Genomic DNA, 22,317 nt, shown 5'->3' with positions numbered 1-22,317 from the left:
AAAAGAGTTGGCAACTGATCTTTTTATAAAAAGAATACCCTGAGCAGAAGTAGTTTCTCAGTTTAAACTCACAACTCAAAGTCTACATTACATCTGCAGGAATAGAGTGGAGTTTGTTTTTGCTGCTAAACATCTGGCTTATGAATAAACATCCTTGTTGTTGCATCAAAGGATAACCTATTTATTTAAAGTAAAAATAATTAAAACGAGCATCTGTAACCATGCACATCCCATTAACTCTAAAATGTTTTAATAATTCTGAGGAAAGCAAGGCTACCATGTGACCAGCACTGGTCCCTGGTGGACCCAGGTGCTGAAGGTGAGTCTGTTTGCTGCTGCCTCCTGGATGGTCATTTGGGGGGGCTGGGCTGAGTGGCCCTGGATATCAGGCAGGAGGTCCAGCCCTAATTTCACATAGCAAGATCTGGAAGTCGGGTTGTGAAGGTCTTTCCAGGTGTGTTTGTGTGTGGGGGGGGGGTGGCCAGGATTGTAAAATTACTTTTCAGGAGCTTTTGGAAGACAGGAAACGTACACTTTTTTCCTTAATGGCCAGGGACAGCTGATCAATCTTCTCCAGAAACTCTTTCTCAAACCGGTCATGCTCCTGTTCCATCCAGCTTCGTGCAGATGAGATCTGGTTACTGAGGTAATCAATGGCATCCTGTAATCTAGGGGAATAAAATGCATTAAGAGGAAATATTTTTTAAACATGACCTCTGAATGAATCTGGCAAAACTTAAGTGAATTTTTTGGGGGAGGGAAATCTTAACTTGACCTGAATTTCCTTGCAAATGTTTAAATTTATATTGTGTGGCTTTTTGTGCAACACTCCTCATTAGGAAAAAGTGTAAAATACCAAATTTTGGCAAGTTAATCAGTTAGTGATTTAAAATCTGAGACAATGTTAATGTTTAATTATGGGACGCGGGTGGCGCTGTGGGTTAAACCACAGAGCCTAGGGCTTGTCGATCAGAAGGCCGGCGGTTTGAATCCCCACGACAGGGTGAGCTCCCGTTGCTCGGTCCCTGCTCCTGCCAACCTAGCAGTTCGAAAGCACGTCAAAGTGCAAGTAGATAAATAGGTACCGCTCCGGCAGGAAGGTAAACAGCCAGAAGTGGCTTAGTCATGCTGGCCACATGACCCGGAAGCTGTACGCCGGCTCCCTCAGCCAATAAAGCGAGATGAGCACCGCAACCCCAAAGTCGGCCAAGACTGGACCTAATGGTCAGGGGTCCCTTTACCTTTCCCTTACATCAAAATTGAATTTTAAAACAATCGTTTTGGATTCATAAGACTCTGACCTGAAGAAAATGAATGAGCTCATGTTGAAACATGCAAGGTTAAAGAGGCAAGAACTGTCCCATTGCTGCATTATAGCTCAGCATTCCACTTTCATTTGTGGTCAGCAGTGAACAGTAGCCTGGGGAATATGGAGATCACACAGAAGCAGCCCTCCTCTCCACAGCTGTCCATCCCCTGACATCTGGTACTTAGAAGTACACTGCCTTTTAACAAAGAGGCTCCATTTATTTAACTAACAGCCTTTAACAGGCTTATCCCCAATTAAGTTGTCCAATTTTTAAAAAAAGGTTTTGTAGCGTGAGGCCTTTTTCCTGATTGAATTTTTTTCCCATTATGCAAATATAGACAACTGTGGTTTGCAAACAAGCCTCTTATTTTAGTTCTCAGAAAGTTGCTTCCCCAAAAGTCTTCTGTGGTTTCACACCAAACTTTCGCCAATTTAGAAAACTGGATTTTGAAATATATGGTGACACTCACTTTGTGTCCAGAAGGTGGAGCTGTTGGTTGCTCTCTTTATATGTGAGCTTCAGTTTGGCTTCCTGTTGCATGATTGACTGCTCTATTCTGCTCAAAAGGTGAGAAATCTGAAAGGGAGGAAAGAACATTTCTTCTGCTACCTGTTTACTTAATCCTGGTTTCAAAGGATAAAACACCTCGAAAATGTGTGAAAACTGATAAACTGATAAAACTGAAAGAAGCTGAAACATTTTGGTTTTAGGCAACTGCACAACATCCTTCAAGAAAACAAAAGGCCGCCCAGTTAATGAGAATCATCCTGTAACAGTGATCCACTGTGAGAGATCCCTCCTTTCCCCCAAAGAATAGAGACCCTTTGGATGGAGATGATCTGCCATCTTGGCCCTTTCTGCAAGGGAGGAGACACCTGAGCTTACACCTTTGGTTGCATGGAATGAAACCCACTTGAACGATCATGCAGAAAGTGGCTGTTTCGGAGGCTAGACAGATGTCTTGTCTATGAAGGCTGAAGTTTGGATCTTGTCACTATGGTGAGCTTTTGCTAGGGACTAGCAGAAGCACTGTGCTGTATAGAAAAACACCCAGCAGAAGCGGGGGCAAGAGGGGAGGGAAGCACTGACCACCCACACATTCCTAGCTAGAGAGAGAGAGGAGAGATCAGAAATAGACGCCACAGATGCCTGTTCCCAAACCCAGGTAACCAACCATGGGGTTATACAGTATATAGATATATGTACACATTCACTTACGCTGATTGCATTTTCTTGCACACTGGGGACTTTTAAGTGCTGCTGAGGTGTTCCTTTGATGCAGACTTTCAGTCAGCAGAATTAAAGCTCTCATTCCACACAGCACTTGAGAGTGTGTGCTCCCTTATCCAGCAGTACCCTTACCCCACAACTAAGATGTTTTTGTAATGTTTACTCCAAAGTAAGCCAAGATCCGCAAAGGTCACTTCCAGTGTTGATTAAAAGGTTCCTGCTTGCAGGACCCTTGTCCCCTTTCGCTGCCCCTAGCAGGGAATCGCTTCCTCCAAAAGCAAGTTGAGGAGACTGAGTACTGACACGACTGGAGTTGAGACAGCTCCGTCGGGACACAAGAGCTTGGCATACGGTAAACACCGATATTTGCAGTAGTTGGGTTTTTTTTAAGTTTCAAAGAAAAAACTAAGCCCTCCCCACCTGCTGCCGCCTAAAACACTCCAGCTGAATGTGGACCAAGCATGTTCATCCATCAGTGATGAATGTCAGAAAAGGAAAATGGAAAGGAGGGAGGGTCAGGAGGGCGGAACGGAATAGTCCACTAGGGGAGAGCCTGGCTGGCTGGCAGGACCACTCCTGAGAGGATATAAAGAATGCACTGCAACATTTTGTTTCAGGTCCCACTTTTTACTCATGAGTAGCCTGTTAGTGAGTAGCCTGTTAGGGACTCATGAGTAGCCTGTTAGGGACGCGAGTGGTGCTGTGGGTTAAACCACAGAGCCTAGGACTTGCCGATCAGAAGGTTGGCGATTCGAATCCCCGCAACGGGGTGAGCTCCCATTGCTCGGTCCCTGCTCCTGCCAACCTAGCAGTTTGAAAGCACATAAAAGTGCAAGTAGATAAATAGGTACCGCTCCGGCGGGAAGGTAAATGGTGTTTCCGTGCGCTGCTCTGGTTCTCCAGAAGCGGCTTAGTCATGCTGGCCACATGAGCTGGAAGCTGTACGCTGGCTCCCTCAGCCAATAAAGCGAGATGAGCGCCGCAACCCCACAGTCGGTCACGACTGGACCTAATGGTCAGGGGTCCCTTTACCTTTACCTAGCCTGTTACTTGCTCCTTGATGAGCCTCTCTGAATTCCTCTTTCATGTTGTACATCCTTGTTTCTCCACTGGGATGGGGGATTCGGGGGGGGGGAGTGTTAATTATTGGTTTCTTGTTATTCTGCTTCTTTTCTTTTTAACAAATAGCACTATATATACAGAAAACAGCAAGATAAAATGGGCTGACTGGATTCCATGTAAATAAGGAGTGAACCAAGGATGGCAATCTCAAGCTAAACTGCTGGTTGCAGGGAGCAACTGAAAACTCATCTCAAGCTCCATGAAACCAGTAGCATGAAACTGTCTCATTCCAGAAAATGTGTATTTATTTATATATTCTACCTTTGAGGGCAAGGGTAGCCTTTTTCTATTGCTTGTTGCAGGCTACCCTGGAAGGCTACCCTGGAAGCAGTGAAACAATAACAATTTTATTTATTAAAAAATATTTATCTCTAGCCACACTTTTTGGCCACACTCAAAATGTAGCAAAAAGGAACATATCTGGTTGATTTCATTGCAGCCTCACACAGCTTCTCCCACTCCTGGCTGGTGTGCTTAGTACTACAGTGTAAGTGTGATGGGAGGTTGTTTGGCATTTCAGGAGCAAAAGAGGCCCACCATCCCTGATGCTGAACCTTAAGACTGCACAGCATTTGGAAGATAAAAACTAAAATGGGTCAACTGGGGGCTAATTTCCCAGTTTAGAATCTGAATGCCTAGCCAGCCTGCTGGACTCAGGAGGACCACCTTCTTCCCCTACTGAGGAAAACCACAGATGTCTAAATACAGCTGTTTTGGATGTCATGGGATTGTGTTTCCACCGTGACTAATAGACAGAAAGCGCTGCAGAGTAATGCAGGCTGGGTGTGTTGGGGGGGGGGGAGAGAGATGATGACTTTACACATTTTTATGGAACAAATTTCCTTGCAAATGTCTTTCCAGATTGTGAGTGGGCCTTGGCAAGGCAGGATAACAAACACGCGCTTTCTTCAAGAAGACAGATGGGTCAGAAGACATTTCCAGGACCTGTTTGCAGTTTTCCCAAAGGCATCCGGCAGAACGCAGCGGGAAATAAATGCAGGATTGTGGTGCACAGAACTCTAGATGGAGTTGGGAGTTATTTCAAAGTTCATCTAGTCCATTGGTCTTCAACTGGTGTGTCCGGACTCACTGGTAGGCTGTGGCCTGATCCAAGGTGGGTTGCATCAGGGGCACCACCCCCATGCAAATATATGGCAAACGATGAACAAAATGGGTCCCCAATTGCATATTTGGGTTAAAAGTGGATCCCGGGTCTGAGAAGGTAGGAGATTGCTACCTTCGGCTAATACAGGAGATCCGCTGCAACAGCATGCCTGGCAGGTGGCTCATTTACATTTTCTGTTTGTGACATTTTCTTCCTGCTGCCTTCCAATCCCTAAAGAATCCCCCAACTCCCCAATTCGAACAGATTTCAAAGGATATAAGGCAGTTAATAAAAATTATGAAACAAGGCAAAAGCGTCAGAACGGCATAACCTCAACTACCGTACTATATTTGCCCATATCTACAAACAACATGAGATTCATCTGCCACAAAGACTTTCACGAACTGTCACCGTAGAAGGTGAGGAATGATGAAGCCAGGTGGGCCTCCAGCAGAGGGCATTCCAGAATTGTATTGGCATTGTGAGCGGCTTTGTGGGCCACCTCAAACAGAAAGCTGATAAAGCAGGTGTACTGTCTGAATTTGGGTTTCCTCTGGAGGACCTGAGGTGTTTTTGTAACATTTGATTCATATTCACATATACCAGCAGAGCATAAGTGGAGGGAAAACAGGTGGCACTCCTAGAAAGCAACAGAACCACTCACCCAAATCAGCTTCCAGGAGAGAAGCCTCTCAGCTTCCAGGTGTCTTCAGCTGTCTCACAGCTTTCTTTGTCTCTCATTCTCCACTGCCAACCATTTTGCACATGTACTGTTGGCATCAGGCTCTGTCTCCCCTTAACTGGAGGTGAAGTGTGGTGTCACCTCCAAACTGTGGCAGCGCTCTCTCTTCAAAACACTCAACAGAGACTGCCACCTCTCAAAAGACCCTCCCTGGACAATCAGATCCCACCTTTGTAAGTTATTGCTCTTCTGAATGGTCAATGCACATCTCTTGTTTACATGGAATTGTCACAGACTCTTGTCTTTTGCATTTTGTGACCATCTGGACACACAGCCTACAATATGTGTGTGTGTAGGTGGTTCATATGCATCAATAAGTCAAATCATGGTTTACTGTGGGTGTGTGGACCCAGACAGATCACAGCCACTTTGCTCATCTTCTGGTCCTGCTGCTGTTGAACAGCTGGCTGCACTAAACTATGGCTTGGTTTAGCATGCTGTCAGATCCTGAGCTCATGGTTTGTCTCACTCCAGTTTGCTTTCCATCCTTGATGTCAGTCCTGCTCCTCTGGCCCGAGAGAGAACAAATGCCTGCTCCATTTTTGTGTGCGAGACATCCCATCAGATAGCTAAAAACTCCCATCACACCTCCCCTTCATCTGTTCTTCTCCGGGCTAAGCAGACCCAGATTTTTCAGCCATTCCTTATAGGACTTGGTTTCCATCCTGATCACCCTTCTCTGGACACATTCCCCTTGGTCTACACTCTTCTTAAATGTGGTCAAGATCTGGACACTATGCTCTCCTTCATGAAGCTGAGGGTTGTGTTCACTTTTTCAGCTGTGGCTGCCCTATGCTGAGAATTTTTTTAGAAGTGGAAAATATTCCAGTTTCCCCTGATATTCATAACTGAAAAGCAGATACATCTAAAACAGTAACTAAGAATTATGTGGGATCCATTATTTTTTCATATCTTACCTGTATTTCTGCTTCTTTTATTTTAGACTCCAATATCAACTTGGTCGCCTGCTGATCTTTGCTTAGGTTCTGTAGTCTTTCGTAGGTAACTTTGTGTTCAGCAGACAATCTGGCTAACCCAGTATCACACCTATTCAGGAACAACAGGGATTATTTGGAGTTGTCATAGGCACTTTTTCTCTTGCCTCCCAGCAGCTTATTCCAAAAATACTCACCTTACCTGCCACACTATCACAGACTAGAATGTCATTTAATTGTTGATAATTTTATTACTCTTTAAAAAAGAAGAAGTTTGAATTCAGACACACTTCTGGCACATGGAGGTTTTCAAACTCGCACTCTGAACCTATGCCAACTTACTCATAAGAAAGGCAGAAGGTTTGGCAGTAGACACAGCACAGATTTTAAAAAGAAATTCTGCACATAATACATTTACAGAATCTGCTGCCACAGAACATGGCGATCAAAGAGAAGTTCACGGAGGTGGCGATGGCAGGAAGCTGCCTTCTGCTGAGACAGACCATTGCTCCATCTAGTTTGGTGTTGTCTACACTGACTGGCAGCAGCTCTCCAGGATTTCAGGCTGGAGTTTTCCCTCAGCCCCACCTGGAGATGGAACCTGGGACCTTCTGCATGCAAAAGAGATGCTCTGCCATTGAAGCCAGCCACAAAGGTGTCAGAGCTGATTCAGTGTTGATCCTCTCTGTGGAGGTTCCACACAGAGCCAAACTATTTTGAAAATGGGTTCTCATGTGAATACCCTAGAGCCCAGGTCTCCACCTCCTTTTGATCCTGCAACTTCTCCACCTCCTCAGTCGCTGACCTCCCTGCCTGGCCTGTTTCTGTTCTCTTCTGGTGCAACTGTGTCACAGCTGGCAGCCACTGGCTTAGTTACGCTCGTGTCAAGAGAGATGCTGGACAAAATTGTATCTGGTAACTGAGTTATATGACAAACACGGGGAATGGATTTCCATGTGCACGATTAACAGTTGTTGAATATAGAAACTGCTGAGATAATAGACCTAGGTCCTGTGTTTTATATAAAATTTTGGCAGAGTTGGAATATCTGTAGGTCTCAAAATGTTGGACACCCACACACCCACACACACCAGCTGCAACTTAGTTAGCCCAAGTCATCACTACTAAAATGAGCCTCCATTCTTCAAATAGAAAACCTCCCTAGTCGGTAGAACATGAGACACTTAATCTCAGGGCCATGCCGAGTTGGGCCCAACATTGGGGGGGTCATCGTGCGTGCATGATGTCACATGCATGATGCCCCCCCCCCCATTGGGCCATGCCTGCCAGGACACTCTGGCAATTGCAGCAGGGGCACATGGTGCGAAAATCACCCTCCAAACCTCCCACCCCCACCTGCCCTGTGGGGGCAGCAGGGGAAGATGGCCCCCTCAGTATGGGGAGGGTCAGCACCCTCCCTCAAAATATTGAGGGGGCTGTAGCCCCTTGCACTTGCTATACCCAGTGCCCCTGGTTCAAGCCCTGCATTGGGGCAGAATATTCCTGTGTTGCAGGCGGTTGGACTAGATGACCCTCGTGGTCCCTTCCAACAGTACAATTCTATTATTTTGTGGCCCTTCTGTATTATTCTGTAGCTAGAAATCACAATGGCTATATAGAACTTCTGTCTCAGGAAACAATGTGCCATTGTGGAAAGTAAATTTGAAATTTACAAACTGTTCTCTTTTGAAAGAAAATTACATGAAAATGATATATTACACCAGTACAGATAGCAAAAATGTATAAAACCAGGTCAAACATATGTTGGAAATGTAAAGAAAAAGAAGGGACTTTTTATCATATGTGGTGGGAATGTAGAAAGTTAAAAAAAAAATAGGAAATGATATACAATGAATTGAAAAAAATATTTAAAATGACATTTGTAAAAAAAACCCAGAAGCATTTTTGTGAGGGATTGTAGAACAAGACCAGCCAAGAAAAACAAAGATTTTATTTATGTATGTGACAACAGCGGCGAGAGTCTTGATAGCACAAGGATGGAAGAATGAGGAAATCCCAACGAAAGAACAGTGGCAAGAAAAATTGATGAGTTATGCAGAGTTGGCTAAACTGACATACAAACTGCGGGACAAGGACAACTGTGACTTTAAGGAAGAATGGGAGCTTTTTATAAATTATCTAAAAAGACAACAAAATGAACTGGACTCCTTGGCAGGTTTTGAATAAACATACACAAATTTATTGGTTGATAACATGATAGATAGACAAGGCAAGGATAGGTATAATTTTATAACATGAGAATAATATGTGCAGAGAAATCAGAGAGAGGAGCTGAGGGAAGTCCCTGGTGGTTGGGGGAGGGAGTGATGGAAGGGGGGAGGGAAAAAAATAATGTATGTGATTACGTGGTTTGATAATTTGTTAAGTTGAAATTGCTTAATAAAAATATTTTTTTAAAAGAAAGAAAGAAACAATGTGCCATGGAATAGCAGTTTCTGTGGATTAACAATGGGTGAGGGCTGAAGCTAAATGGACTAAATTGCAGGGCTAAATGGACTTGACCAAGGCAGGTTACAACAATGTAAAAATTAGAACCAGTGAGAACAATTTACAATCAAAAGAATAGGGTGGGTGCTAAAGCCATACCTCTCTGGGGTCAAAGGCCAGGGTCAAGATATGGGCATAGCCAGGACTTTTGTTGGGGGGACAGGCAGTGGCATTGGGGGGATCCATGTCAGGAGGTGGTGTGAGACACACCTCTGTGAAAAGGGAATTCCACAGCATTTGGGTACCACAGAGAAGACCCTCTCCCAGCCCCACACCCTGAACCTCTGAGGGCAAGAGAACTGAAAGAGGACCCCTCTCTGCTGATGTTTCATCCATGGAGATCATGGTGGTGTACCTGGTTCCCTCATGTCTCATTTTGTCCTTAGCAAAAGCCCTGTGAGGGAGGTTGGGCTGAGAGACAGGAAGTGGCCCAAGTTCACTCAGTGAGCTTCATCGGCTGAGTGGGGAATTCAGAGTAAACCAAAAAGAGGAGTTCCCTCCATAACGCACACAAAATATACAAGCCACGGACCAATCAATGACAAAAATGATAAATCGGTGATAAAGCTCATATACAGCAGTGGACTCAAGTCTCCAGCATAATATGATATAATGTAATACAGATATGGATAACAACCAATAAACAACTGAAGACCCATGTATCAATGAAAATGCAACATGATACAAAATTTAAGTTTTATTGAAATTGAACAATCAATATGAAGGCTATCTAAAACAGAAATAACAGTCCATGAAAACTGTATGTAACATAAATAATAGTCCAATATAAGTTATATGAATTCCACATGTGTGAAGACAGGTGGCATGACTGATGCATCAAATAAAGCTGATGTACAAATTCCACGTGGCAGCAAATTTAATAGGGTGAAAATTCCAGAATATGTTTTCATTTTGATGCTTCCTCAGAAACTACTGTGATGGATGGCAGCCAAGCTTGACTCTTACCAAGGGATTCCTAGCTGCACAAGAATATAAACATCCATAGGTAACATAAAATGGTGAGCTTCATGGCAGAGTGTAGATTTGAACCCTGGTATCCCATGTTCCAGTCCAACACTGACCATCACAAAGACATCTCCCATCTAGGCACTGAGCGGACCCAGGCCTGCTTAGCTTCAATAAGTACCTGCATTGTGTATCCTCAGATCATTCTGTTGCATATAAATATATTATATTTGTGTGTGTGTTTCAAGAGAGGGGAAAACAGCTTGCCAGAGACTGCGCTTTCCATGATGTATAGAGATTCTTCTTTCTGTCCTACAGCAAAGTTTCCCCAGCCTGGTGCTCTCCAGATGTTCTGGGCTACAAATCCCATCAGCCTCAGCCAGCAAGGTTATATGATACTGGGACTGATGGGAGCTGGGATCCAAAACTTTTGGAGGACATCAGGTCAAGGAAGGCTTCTGTTCAAGAAACATCCAAATCTGTCTAGTAAAAAGTGAATTTGGGGTACACAGTCCCTCTTTTGAACTGGCTTTAGGTGCCTGCACAAAAGCCACCAGCTCTTCCCAACTTTCAGGAAAAAAATGGTTTCTGAAAGGCTTTCTCTGCCTGCTACCCAGAAATAAACCCCATGTATGCTCCAGATAAGCATGCTGGTATAGGGCAGTATACGAATTTGATAGCTAGACAGCTAGATAATTGTCTGGCTTTAGCAATCAATACCTTTCTTACAGACACTCTTTTGCCATAAACCTATCATAATCGTCTCCTCTGCGTGGCATTTGGGCCACAACATTCTCCATACAGCTTAGGCCAATGGCCCATCTAGTCCAGCATTCAGTTCTCACAGTGGATAGAGAAGTGCCAGTGGGATGCTGACAAGCTGGACATGAGCACAAAAGCACTCTCCCCCCCGCCCCCGCCTGTGGCTTCCAGAAACTAGTATTCAGATGCCTGCAAATGACTAACCTGCTAGTGTTCCCTCTGCTAGCTGAATTTGTTGCACTGGGAGGGGGCCTACTAGGGAAGATCTGTCATTACACCCTCTCTTATCCCAAGAGTGAGGGAGTCCCAGAGTTAACTGCAGCTCTGTGCCCTAGTGTTAACTTTCCTGCCCCTTTTCCAGCACGGGTGGCGCTGTGGTCTAAACCACTGAGCCTAGGGCTTGCCGATCAGAAGGTCGGCGATTCGAATCCCTGCGACGGGGTGAGCTCCCGTTGCTTGGTCCCTGCTCCTGCCAACCTACCAGTTCGAAAGAACGTTAAAGTGCAAGTAGATAAATAGGTACCACTCTGGCGGGAAGGTAAATGGCACTGCTCTGGTTCGCTGGTTCATGCTGGCCACATGACCCAGAAGCTGTTTGCAGACAAACGCCAGCTCCCTCGGCCAGTAAAGTGAGTTGAGCGCCACAACCCCAGAGTCGCCTGCGACTGAACCTGACAGTCAGGGGTCCCTTTACCTTTACCTATCCCAAGAGTGAGGGAGTCCCAGAGATAACTGCAACTCTGTGCCTTAGCGTTAACTTTCCTGCCCCTTTTCCAGCCAGGGGCTCATTCACACTTCCATTTGTCTAGGCACAGGTTGGCATTTGTTCTGAATCAGCAGTAAACAACAGGTTTTCCCTGTGAAAGCGGTAGGACAAAAGAAAAACCTATTGGACTCGTGCCTAGGAATCGCAGTACAAACGGAAGTGTAGATGCGCCTTAGGTGCTGCTGCATCAGCAGCTGATGCTCTCGGTTCTTATAATAATAATATAATAATTTATTATTTATACCCCGCCCATCTGGCTGAGTTTCCCCAGCCACTCTGGGCGGCTCCCAATCAGTGTTAAAAACAGTACAGCATTACATATTAAAAACTTCCCTGAACAGGGCTGCCTTAAGATGTTTTCTGAATGTCAGGTAATTCTTTATCTCTTTGACATCTGATGGGAGGGTGTTCCACAGGGCGGGCGCCACTACCGAGAAGGCCCTCTGTCTGGTTCCCTGTAGCCTCACTTCTCGCAATGAGGGAACCGCCAGAAGGCCCTCGGCACTGGATCTCAGTGTCCGGGCTGAACGATGGGGGTGGAGACGCTCCTTCAGGTATACAGGACCGAGGCCGTTTAGGGCTTTAAAGGTCAGCACCAACACTTTGAATCGTGCTCGGAAACGTACTGGGAGCCAGTGCAGATCTCTCAGAACCGGTGTTATGTGGTCCCGGCGGCCACTCCCAGTCACCAGTCTAGCTGCCGCATTCTGGATTAATTGCAGTTTCCGGGTCACCTTCAAAGGTAGCCCCACGTAGAGCGCGTTGCAGTAGTCCAAGCGTGAGATAACTAGAGCATGCACCACTCTGGCGAGACAGTCCGCGGGGAGGTAGGGTCTTAGCCTGCGTACCAGGTGGAGCTGGTAAACAGCTGCCCTGGACACAGATTTAACCTGTGCCTCCATGGACAGCTGTGAGTCCAAAATGACTCCCAGGCTGCGCACCTGGTCCTTCAGGGGCACAGTTACCCCATTCAGGACCAGGGAATCCTCCACACCTGCCCGCCTCCTGTCCCCCAAAAACAGTACTTCTGTCTTGTCAGGATTCAACCTCAATCTGTTAGCCGCCATCCAACCTCCAACCGCCTCCAGGCACTCACACAGGACCTTCACCGCCTTCACTGGTTCTGATTTAAAGGAGAGGTAGAGCTTCTTCCCCTCCTCCCTGCAGAAAACCTGCTTGCCAGTAGGGCTGCTGTCACTTAAATGCAGGTCTAATTTCACCACTGCAGCGTCAACACGGCGCACACACAGAGAAATGGATTTATGAAATATACGGCTGAGCCCACACACCATTGTGGTGGAAAGGATTTCTGCTCCAGGAAATAACTTTTTCCAACCAATAGGGGGTTTTTTGCAGGAAGGCCAAATAAGAAATATATTTTTTGGCATAGGCTAACTTGAAATGAGGTCATTTCTAAAACATAGTGCACTATTTAAGGGCACAAATTAGGAATAATAAAAAACTTTCCCCCAGATATAATAATAACCCCTTTTCTTTAGTTGGAAAAGGGTCAAGTGTTAACATGTGCTAAGCAATATACTTCACAAATGATTTTTATTTTTTTTTAGTTATCTGATTTTTTTCATGGGTACAGCAGTCAGCAAATCAAAACAGTTAAGTGTGTTGGCTTATAATCTCATGCACTCTTACTAGGAAATAAGTCCTACGGAACTCAGTAGGACTTGCTTATGAGTAGACGTGTATCGGATTGCACTGTGTGCAAAGTTTTAGGCAATGTGAAAGGTTGGATTACAATAAATGAAGAGATTCAATGGACTGTGGGCTGAATTAAGGTAACTTTTTTGAGAATGGCCCCTCTTAATAATGTAATTATACCAGGCTTCCTCATCCTCGGCCCTCCAGATGTTTTTGACCTACAACTCCCATGATCCCTAGCTATGATGGGAATTGTAGTCTCAAAACATCTGGAGGGCTGAGGTTGAGGAAGCTGGACTGCAAGAAGATCCAAACTATCCATTCTTAAGGAAATCAGCCCTGAGTGCTCACTGGAAGGACAGAGCCTGAAGCTGAGGCTCCAATACTTTGGCCACCTCATGAGAAGAGAAGACTCCCTGGAAAAGACCCTGATGTTGGGAAAGATGGAGGGCACAAGGAGAAAGGGACGATAGAGGATGAGATGGTGGGACAGTGTTCTCGAAGCTACCAGCATGAGTTTGACCAAACTGCGGGAGGAAGTGGAAGACAGGAGTGCCTGGCGTGCTCTGGTCCATGGGGTCACGAAGAGTCGGACACAACTAAACGACTAAACAACAACAACAACACTTTTGCCATAATAAATTTGTGAGCATCCACAAAACACTCTTTTGTTTTTGCTGCAACAGACTAGCATGGCTACTGCCATCCTAAACACACTTAGCCCCACTGAGCACAGTGGAGCTTACTTCTGAGTAAACAGATGTAGGATTGTGCTACACACATTAAGGTTTGCCTGTTCTATTCCTACAACTAAAAAAATGTGAATTTTTTTAAAAAAACACTCAAGCATTTTTAACACCTCCTGTTTTGGATATGTTTCCCAACATCTGATTTGGACTCATAGAAAGAATGATCAGTTTGCAAATCTTTGAAAGGATCTGGATTTGAAAAACAGCAGCGGCAGGAAGGCTCAGCAGCAACAAAAGCAATCGGAAAGAGCTGGTTTTTAGTGCTAGTTTGCTTTGCTAGTAAACAGTATAATCTTGACAAACCAGAGTGAGTGTCTAAAATAAATTATGGCACAGTGCTGTCTTCCAGATCTCAAAGGGGTAAAGGGAGGGCTTCTTCCACTGTGTAGCTGAAAAGCCTTTTTTAAATCCCTGACAGTTCTAAGAAGCGGCTGCATAATGTGAAAAAACTCACTGTTCTATTACTCCTGCCAAAGCTGTGCCAAACAACACGCCTCGCGCTCTGTGAGGAAGGCACAGAAAAGATGTTTTGAAGTAAGGTGGGCCTCTTTGAACAGCCTGTTCCAGTGCAACAGAGGATGGTCAGTGTGATCCTCCAGAGTTCCTGGCACAGCTCTGAAAGGGGGTTAGTCAGATTTGTGGGGGATCAGTCAGTCCATCCATGGCTAGTAATGAGAGCTGCATGAAACTTTCACATTCAGAAGCACTCTAACATTCAGAGCCAGTTATGGGGGATAGAAAGCAATAGCAGGAGAATGTGACCTCCCTCTGCCCACAGCTCAGCTGTGTTACACACACTGGTGTCATTGGCAGGACATACTGCAAGAGCAACCAAAGTGGCAAATGTTTCTGGGTGCCAATGAAGCAGCATGCAGCTCAAGTGGTGTGGCTCAACATCCTCTGCTAAGCTGCAGATTCAGGAGCTGGGGGGGGGGTTAGCCCTGAGCTAGGAACCCTTCCCCTGTGGGGCATGCAAGCTGAAATGCCTCTCACGGGGCATTGCAGTGTGTGCTGTGCAATGTGAGAATTGTGTTGTTGGGACATTGGATGTTTTGAGGGTCTTGGGCTCCCAGTGAATGCTCTGCAACTGGTCCCACCTGCAAAGGATCCTGGACTATGCTCCTCAGGTCTTACACTGCCATTATTCGGAGCAACAAAACATCCTGAGAGTGGTCACATGGCTAGCCTTTGGTCATGTTCACACAACACTGTAAGCCGTAAACCATGTCCATTTGATTTCCTCCTGGCTTGCGCTGAGAGTAAACAAACCATTATCCCTGGCTTGGTCTTACATGTCACTCTCATATTGGTCTCTATAGCCACAGCAGGTGCTATAACTCTCCAATGGTCTGGCTTCACCCCCAAAGACACACTCTTCCATTGTCTCCCGAGACAGACGGATGCCGACAACAACACTGACTTACATTATAAATGAGCAGCAGCAACAACTGAGTCACAGGGAAACACAGAAAAAGCAAGAGTGGAATGGAAGGAGAAATCATAGCTAGATGTTTCAGATCCCTCAGCAAAAAGAAATAGACTGGTGGTGGATCATAGGTTGAATGGAGTCCACCAAGACTCTCTATCAAACTCCCAGGACTTTCTCCAGGCCACAATCCACATCAACCCTGCTTCACACTCTGCTTGATTGCCCTTGCCAAGCTAGACTACATCTTTACATTTTAATAATGCCTCTTGTGCCCTGGATGGAGGATGGAGATGGGGGGGCACTAAGTCCCTGAAAGAGCTGTTTCCAGTCAGAGTAGACCAGCCTCCCCCTAACATATGGTGCCCTACAAATGTTGCTGGGCTCCTAATGCCACCAGTCCCAGCCAGCATGGCCACTGGTCAGGGATGATGGGGGTATCTGGAGCATGCCAGGTCAGAGAAGGCTGGATTAAGCAATTCTGGGGTAGACTGACATGTGGTCTGGCTTAGCCTGTGAATGCAACTTCATGTATGTTCCCATGGGTGTCATTAGGGACCACTTGGGCTGGAAAATGATCTGCCGAGGAGCTATCATCCCTCCCCATAGGAGGTCCCAGGCTCAATCCCTGGAATCTCCAGGTAGAAGGTTCAAGTAGCAGGTGAATGGAGGAGGCAATGCAGGGCTGGATGGACAAATAGCCCACCTTGTTGTAAGACGTTTCTACATTCTCAAGGATGCATGTGTATGCATATAATGTGCATGCCAAGGAGTAATTTAATTGGTGATTGAATACAGTCAAAATTATAGGAATAAACATGTATCTGCCAATTTTGGTTCCCCCTCATTGTTCCAGTCTCAAATTTGGTTTAATGCACCTAGGCCATCATTTGCAATTAAAAAAGACAGTCCTCCCAAACAGTTGTCAGTATTTTAGTCACTAACGTTTTCATTTAGGATGCAATTTTGCCTAACGCACACATTTTTGCAAGCAATTTTCCTTAATAGAATGCATGTTTTGTGTTGTTTTCACAAATATATGTGTTTTCTGCACACTTTCCCCTAGCATGTTCAGAGGTGTGCCTTGCTTTGTGTATTGATTTCAGTAAGGGCAATTTTAGAAGGTTCACATGGAAAGTTTTGCAACCATAATCAAATCTCTCTCTCTGCTCCATCCCTGTTATAAACAGATCTGAAACTGGCCTTGAGCAAGGCAGTGGTGAGCTAGTGAATGGCTCAGACCCCCTGGTGGGTGTGTTTTTGGTCCACAACCGTGTTTTCACAGAATCTTGTACAAAGAGAGATCATCTGCCATGCTGCAAGATACCCCAAGTTCTATCTCCAAAGGGCAGCAGCCTTCTTTTTCTGACTCACAACAATACACATCCCTGATCACTGGTACAATTACACCTACAATTTTTCAAAGAATATGATGACACCTATAAGGAAGAAAACAACAACTAGCTTTCAGAAACACCTGACAGTTCAATGTGCAGAAGCAGTATGCTTCAGTATGCTATTTTTGCTTTCCTTGTGTGGGAGAGCAAATGATCAACAAATTGTCATGGACAGGGAATTTTGCCGATTGCTCCCTTCAGTCAACTGGTCTTCAGCTGCTGAGCTGTGACCCAATGGCAGTCATTCCCCATCAGTACTGGCACCGTTTTCTCATTGTCCTCTTTAAAGTGGGGAAGGCAAAAAGATAGTGGAGAGAAAACGAGAAACAGACCTCCACTAGAGACTTTGTCTGAGTCATTGTTTTGAAAATGCTGGTCTTTTTCTGTGAAGAACTGAATGTTTTAGGCTGGGATGAAGTCTTGCAAAACACCTTGTTGATTACTGTACTATGGGTGTTGTGCGTGACTGAAGAGGAACCATAACACAGTGTGTAGAATCTGCAGCAGCCTTCCCCAAGCTGCGGTCCTCCAGATATTTTGGACTATAACTCCCATCAGCACCAGTCAGCACAGCTGTATGATGTGAGAGCTGATGGGAGTTGTAGTCCAAAACGTTTGGAGGTCCTCAGGCTGGGTAAGGCTGATCTACATATTATATTCACTCCCAAAGCGTACAAAGCTTTGCAGAAGCAGCTGCTTCTCTGGTTTGCTTCAGGGAATGTTGTTCACTCTCTTACTTGCTGCGGTTGCAAGTATGGCTGATTCTGCCTGCCCACCTCCCCACAAAACCCCAGAAATCTGCTTTAGCTGCTAGAGAAATAACAACAACAAAGAAAAAATTACCTTGTAACCCGACCTCTGAGATCTCCCAGACCAGATAACTGACGCATCTCCAGGCTCTTCAGTGTTGAATTTGTTCCGTAACTGAGGTTATCCCTGACACGGATCTGTTCCTGTAGAGCCTATAATTGCAGAGGAGTGAAATGGGTGACTCCCCTCTTAAGTTTGTGGTGCAGAGAGGCTGATGGAGTGCGTCAACTGTCAAGAGTCCTTCACACATGCTCCAGTTGCCCCAGGGTTTGACCTCAGGACCCATAATCTCCATGCACATTCATGCATCTCCCCAAATCTCTTATCATAGAACATGATGGCTGGGGCTGATGGGAACTGTAATCCAAAAACTACTGAAGGGCACCAGGGTTAGATGGAAGGCATGGAGAATGGATCTATCACTGGCAGTTTTGTTCATATTCAGAGGCACTCTGCTGCTACATACCAACTGCAAGGGGAGGGTGCTCCCTTCATGTTGAGCTTGTGGGCTACTCAGAGGTATCTGGTTGGCCACTGTGGCAAGGAAGATGCTGGATGAGAGAGGCCTTTAGTATGCCTCTTATTATGTGCTGACTGTGTATACATGTTGTTGACACATGGAGAAGGACACACATGATCAATCCCATCAGCCTGGCTTGTAAAAGAACCACACAATCAACCCCACCAATGTGATTGCATTATTTGCCTATATACCACAGCCAGTTGGGGTTGCTTCACCGACAAGTGGTGTGTGTATGGGGGGGGGGGTGTCCTTTGTGATTGTGGGTGAAAAACCAGAAGGTGGTAATTATGCATCTCCGATATTTTGATTAATTAAAAACAAATAGACTGCAATGTACCTTAGTGGGGATGGTAATTATCCCAGACTAATTAACACTGTGTGTAAATGTGTGATCTTAGGTGTGTGGTACTCATTGCTCTCAAATAGAACTGTAAAGAATTTGTCCCAATTCTTCCTGTAAATAAGCCTGCACCAAAGCAAGTACATGAAACAATTGCATGTTTCTTCCCTGTTTATGTCCTAAGTACATAGCAGGAGCCCCCTGGATCAGACCAATGGCCCATCTAATCCAGCACCCTGATCTCACAGAGGCCAAGCAGATGCCCATTATGGGATGCCCACAAGCAGGTCCCAAGTGCAACAGCAGTGCTCTCCCCACCTCTGCATCAGTCTCTACTTTCCTCTGTGCAGAAATTGAGACTGTAGGTTCTTTGGCGGCAGCAAACTGTCTACGTGTACACTATAAAGCATTAGGCACGTGGATGGCACTAAACAAGCAATAAATAATAATTTATTTCCAACATTTGTTTTCTCTTGGTTAAAAGGGAAACATGAAGAAGGGCTGCAGATTCTTAGGTTTGAACCACCTGTGTGGTGTAACTGTTAGTGTTGGATAATGACCTGTAAGGCCTGGGTTCAAATTTCCATGAAGCTCACAGGGTGACAATGAGCTAATCACGATCTTTCAGTCTAGCCTACCTCACAGGGCTGTTGTGAGGATAAAAATGGGGAGGGGAGAACCGTCTATGCCACACAGAGCTCCTTGGAGGGAAAGGTGGTATATAAGCATAATAAATTTTAAAAAGAGAAAGAAACCACGCACCTTCAGAAATTTTAAAATGTGAAGACTGGGTACACCATACCACCAGAGAATTACCACTGACCTCAATGTCCCGGTTCAGCTGCCTGACGATGGCTGTGATGTTGCGGATGTGCTCCTCCAAGAGCTGCCTGGCCAGCCGGTCCCCTCCGCCTTTGTTCTGCATCCTATGCAGCGTGCAAACAATGTCTTCCTTGATGCGAAAAGCGTGTTCCACAAGGGCGGCTGTCGTCTTCTCATGGCTGAGAATCCTGTCTTCTAGCTGGTCCACGAGTCTCGCTGACCCAAGAGGAATGGCCGTCAGAGCTTGGCTGTGGAGAGGGATGTTCCGGATTCGTCTAAAAGGAGGAAGTGATGGAGATGCTTGGTTTGATGGAGCAAGTACTTATCCAACACCCCGCTTATTTCTACAATATCTTATCCTCCCCTCCTCCAAGGAGGTCAATAGAATACCTTCTGCCAATGACACTATGAGGCAGGTCAGCCTGAGAGACAGTGACTGGCCCAGGGTCACCCAGTGAACACAGAGTGAGTGAGGATTTGAACCTGGCTCTTGCCATACTTAGCACAGCACTCTAACCATTACACTACACTGCTCAAGCCATTATAATTAACTGTTTATTGTGCACCAGAATCAGCCAGGATGTGCATTGGTCTGTGTATTGTGCAGCATTGTTGTGAGCCATGAGAGGAGCAGGATTATGCTCCCAAGGACCAGAAGGGATCCACACACCTGGTAGTGAATCAGTTCCCCTCAAATTGATTTTGGGTCGGGCTCAGATCTTCACAGCAGCAAGAGCCAAATTCTGGCCTTGCCTATGTGGCTTTTAGTCTCTCCAAGCATCAGTGCTTGTTCCTCTTCTGTCTCCATGTGTGCCAGCCAGTTGTAAGAACCTAAGAAGAGCCTCCTGGGTCTGGCAGAAAGTGGCCCATGTAGTCCAGCATCCTGTTCTCACAGTGACCAACCAGATGCCACTGGAAAAGTCACAAGCAGGACCTGAGCACATGAGCACCCGCCTCTCCCAGGGTTTCCAGCAACTGGATTCAGAAGCATAAATGCCTCTGACGATGGAGGCAGAGCAGAACCAGGATGGCTAGTAGCCAATAATAGCTTTCTCTGACATGAATTTGTCTAATCCTCTATTATACACATCTATCATGTCACCCCTTACTTGCCTTTTCTCTAAACCAAAACCCCCCAAATACTGCAACCTTTCCTCATATGGGAGTTGTTCCATCCCCCTGATCACTTTTGTCCCATGTTTCCTATCCACACTAGGCCAAATGCATCCTTGGCCTAGTCCTCCTTTGAATACAGCTCTGTGCTCAGATCTTGGCCTGCTACTGATTCCACTGCCAGATGGGCATTGGTGTTTTTGTGACTCTTAGGAAATGTCCTGCCAGAGACAAGAATAGGGCTGGGCGATATCTGGTTTTCAACATCGTGATACATCACCAACTAAACATTGTGATATATCACGATGTCTGAAATAAGGATGGAGCTATGTAGAGGCATTGGCTGGCAGCACGGTTTTCCCCACATTGTGATTCCTGCATAGCACACACACAAACACACACATCATGATTTGCGATGTATTGCCAGGTCAAAAATTATGAAACCGATATCATGATATGGACTTCAAACCAGTTTTGGATGATATATCAGTCCTAACCAAGATCCATTGAACCCAGCGTCCTCCTTCCCACATCAGCCAATCAGACGTTATCAGGAAGAAGCCTACAAGGAGAGCTGGAAGGCAAGAGGTCCCCTCTCATGGCTGCTCCCTAGCAATGGGCAAAAGTCTTTGGGTCCAAACAGGCAAATCCTCTTTTGGCCCCTCTCACACTCAGCTGAGCTAAACCTGAAAATGCACCATAGTGGGGAAACATGAACCCTGTGTGTTTCCTGACATGCACTGAACCTGGGACATTCTGCAAGCAAAGCACCTGTCCTTTTGCCCCTGAGATTTGTCCTGACCCTGCAAGAGCTCCATGGAAGGATGGGCATAGAGTAAATGGGCCTTCCTCACCAAATGTTATTTGACCTCCAACTCCCATCATTCCCAGCAAGTACATTCAATGGTTGGCAGTGATGCAGGCTGGAGCCCAGCAACATATGGAGGGGGCTACTGGGTCTGGGAAGCCTTCAGTAAATAAATATTTCATATCATACACACACACACCCTCTGCCACCCCATCAAAGCAGTTTCCTCACATGCCTCAGGGTACCTTTCAGTTGGGCCGAGTGTGGAGAATATCGGGCTTCGCTGTGCCATCCTCTCTTTCCAAGAATTTATGCCTGTTGGGGAAACAGCAACACAATATGACTGAAGCAGTTAAATTATTCATCTGTTTATAGCTGGCACAGAACAGCCACTTCATGCCAGCAATGCCATTGTTGGAGGGCACTTTTGGAATCTGCACAGCCAAGATAGCACAAAATTTTCCCATGGAGAAGGCAGTGGCTTGTGGAGGCTCCCAGGATTATTTGCAACGTGGGTTGGGCAGGAGCAAAACACATGGGAATAACACATGGGCAAAGACTCCTGGCATTGCACCAAAGAGCCTTAGGCCTACACTACATGAGGACGCTGTTCCCGTATTGAACATGCAGGTAAGGTTTACCTATGTGCAGAGGTCCAAAAGAGGATGTGTTAGGCCCTGGCACTCTGATGGAATACAGGAAGGCCTGCTAATATTGAGTCAGGAGCAGGCCCATGTCCTGATGGGCAGCCCTGGTTCTCTAGGATTTTGGGGTTGGGTATCTCCCAGCCCTAGCTGGAGGTGCTGCTAGGGACTGAAATGAGGAGCTTCTGCCTGCAAAGAAGTATGCTCCCCCTGAGCAACAGCCCATTTATTGGGAAATAGATTGAGCTAGGACTATAACATGGCCAGTCCACTTCCAGAGTCTCAGCCCGAGCAATTGCAGAATCATTGCAGGACCTACTAGTTTGGGCTGGTGTCCCAGGACAGATAGTCTGAGAGATCCTGTAGCCTTATGAGGCTTTGCCCTCGGGTGGGAAAAATATTGCGCCCGGGAAAGGGAAGTGGGAGTCAACAGACACTCAAGGAATAGTTTCAGAGAAAAAGCTTTATTTCTACCATCCATGACCTGGTAGAAGGAGCAAGTGTGATAACTCACAAAAAGCATGCACAACTTCACAGTCATGTGCACAAGCATATATACCGTTCCAGTTCCCTCCCCCTTTCT

The 22,317-nt window shown here is 45.8% G+C and overlaps 1 protein-coding gene and 1 long non-coding RNA gene across 7 annotated transcripts in view; one reads left to right on the top strand and one right to left on the bottom strand.

Moving 5' to 3' along the window:
• The window catches only part of FAM81A (family with sequence similarity 81 member A), a 41,444-nt gene that overhangs the window by 5,176 nt on the left and 13,951 nt on the right, over window positions 1-22,317 (bottom strand). For 4 of the 6 annotated variants that reach the window (XM_081887748.1, XM_081887749.1, XM_081887752.1 and 1 more), the window contains 6 exons: window positions 21,336-21,405; window positions 19,171-19,444; window positions 17,518-17,636; window positions 6,427-6,556; window positions 1,780-1,886; window positions 533-668 (listed from right to left, as the gene is read on the bottom strand). In XM_081887748.1, the coding sequence (XP_081743874.1) occupies window positions 533-668; window positions 1,780-1,886; window positions 6,427-6,556; window positions 17,518-17,636; window positions 19,171-19,444; window positions 21,336-21,405 (836 nt within the window). Of the gene's footprint in view, window positions 1-532; window positions 669-1,779; window positions 1,887-6,426; window positions 6,557-17,517; window positions 17,637-19,170; window positions 19,445-21,335; window positions 21,406-21,731; window positions 22,055-22,317 lie in introns of those variants that run through there. The other 2 variants (XM_081887750.1, XM_081887751.1) reach the window with 2 other exon arrangements.
• LOC309356392 lies at window positions 547-3,668 on the top strand. Its single transcript, XR_014162754.1, has 3 exons — window positions 547-646; window positions 2,021-3,177; window positions 3,583-3,668. It is a non-coding gene; the product is annotated as an uncharacterized lncRNA (long non-coding RNA).

Source organism: Podarcis melisellensis (genome assembly GCF_964234715.1).
Source record: "Podarcis melisellensis genome assembly, chromosome: 14".
Classification (NCBI taxonomy): domain Eukaryota; kingdom Metazoa; phylum Chordata; class Lepidosauria; order Squamata; family Lacertidae; genus Podarcis; species Podarcis melisellensis.
This window is presented reverse-complemented; position numbering and strand designations above follow the sequence as displayed.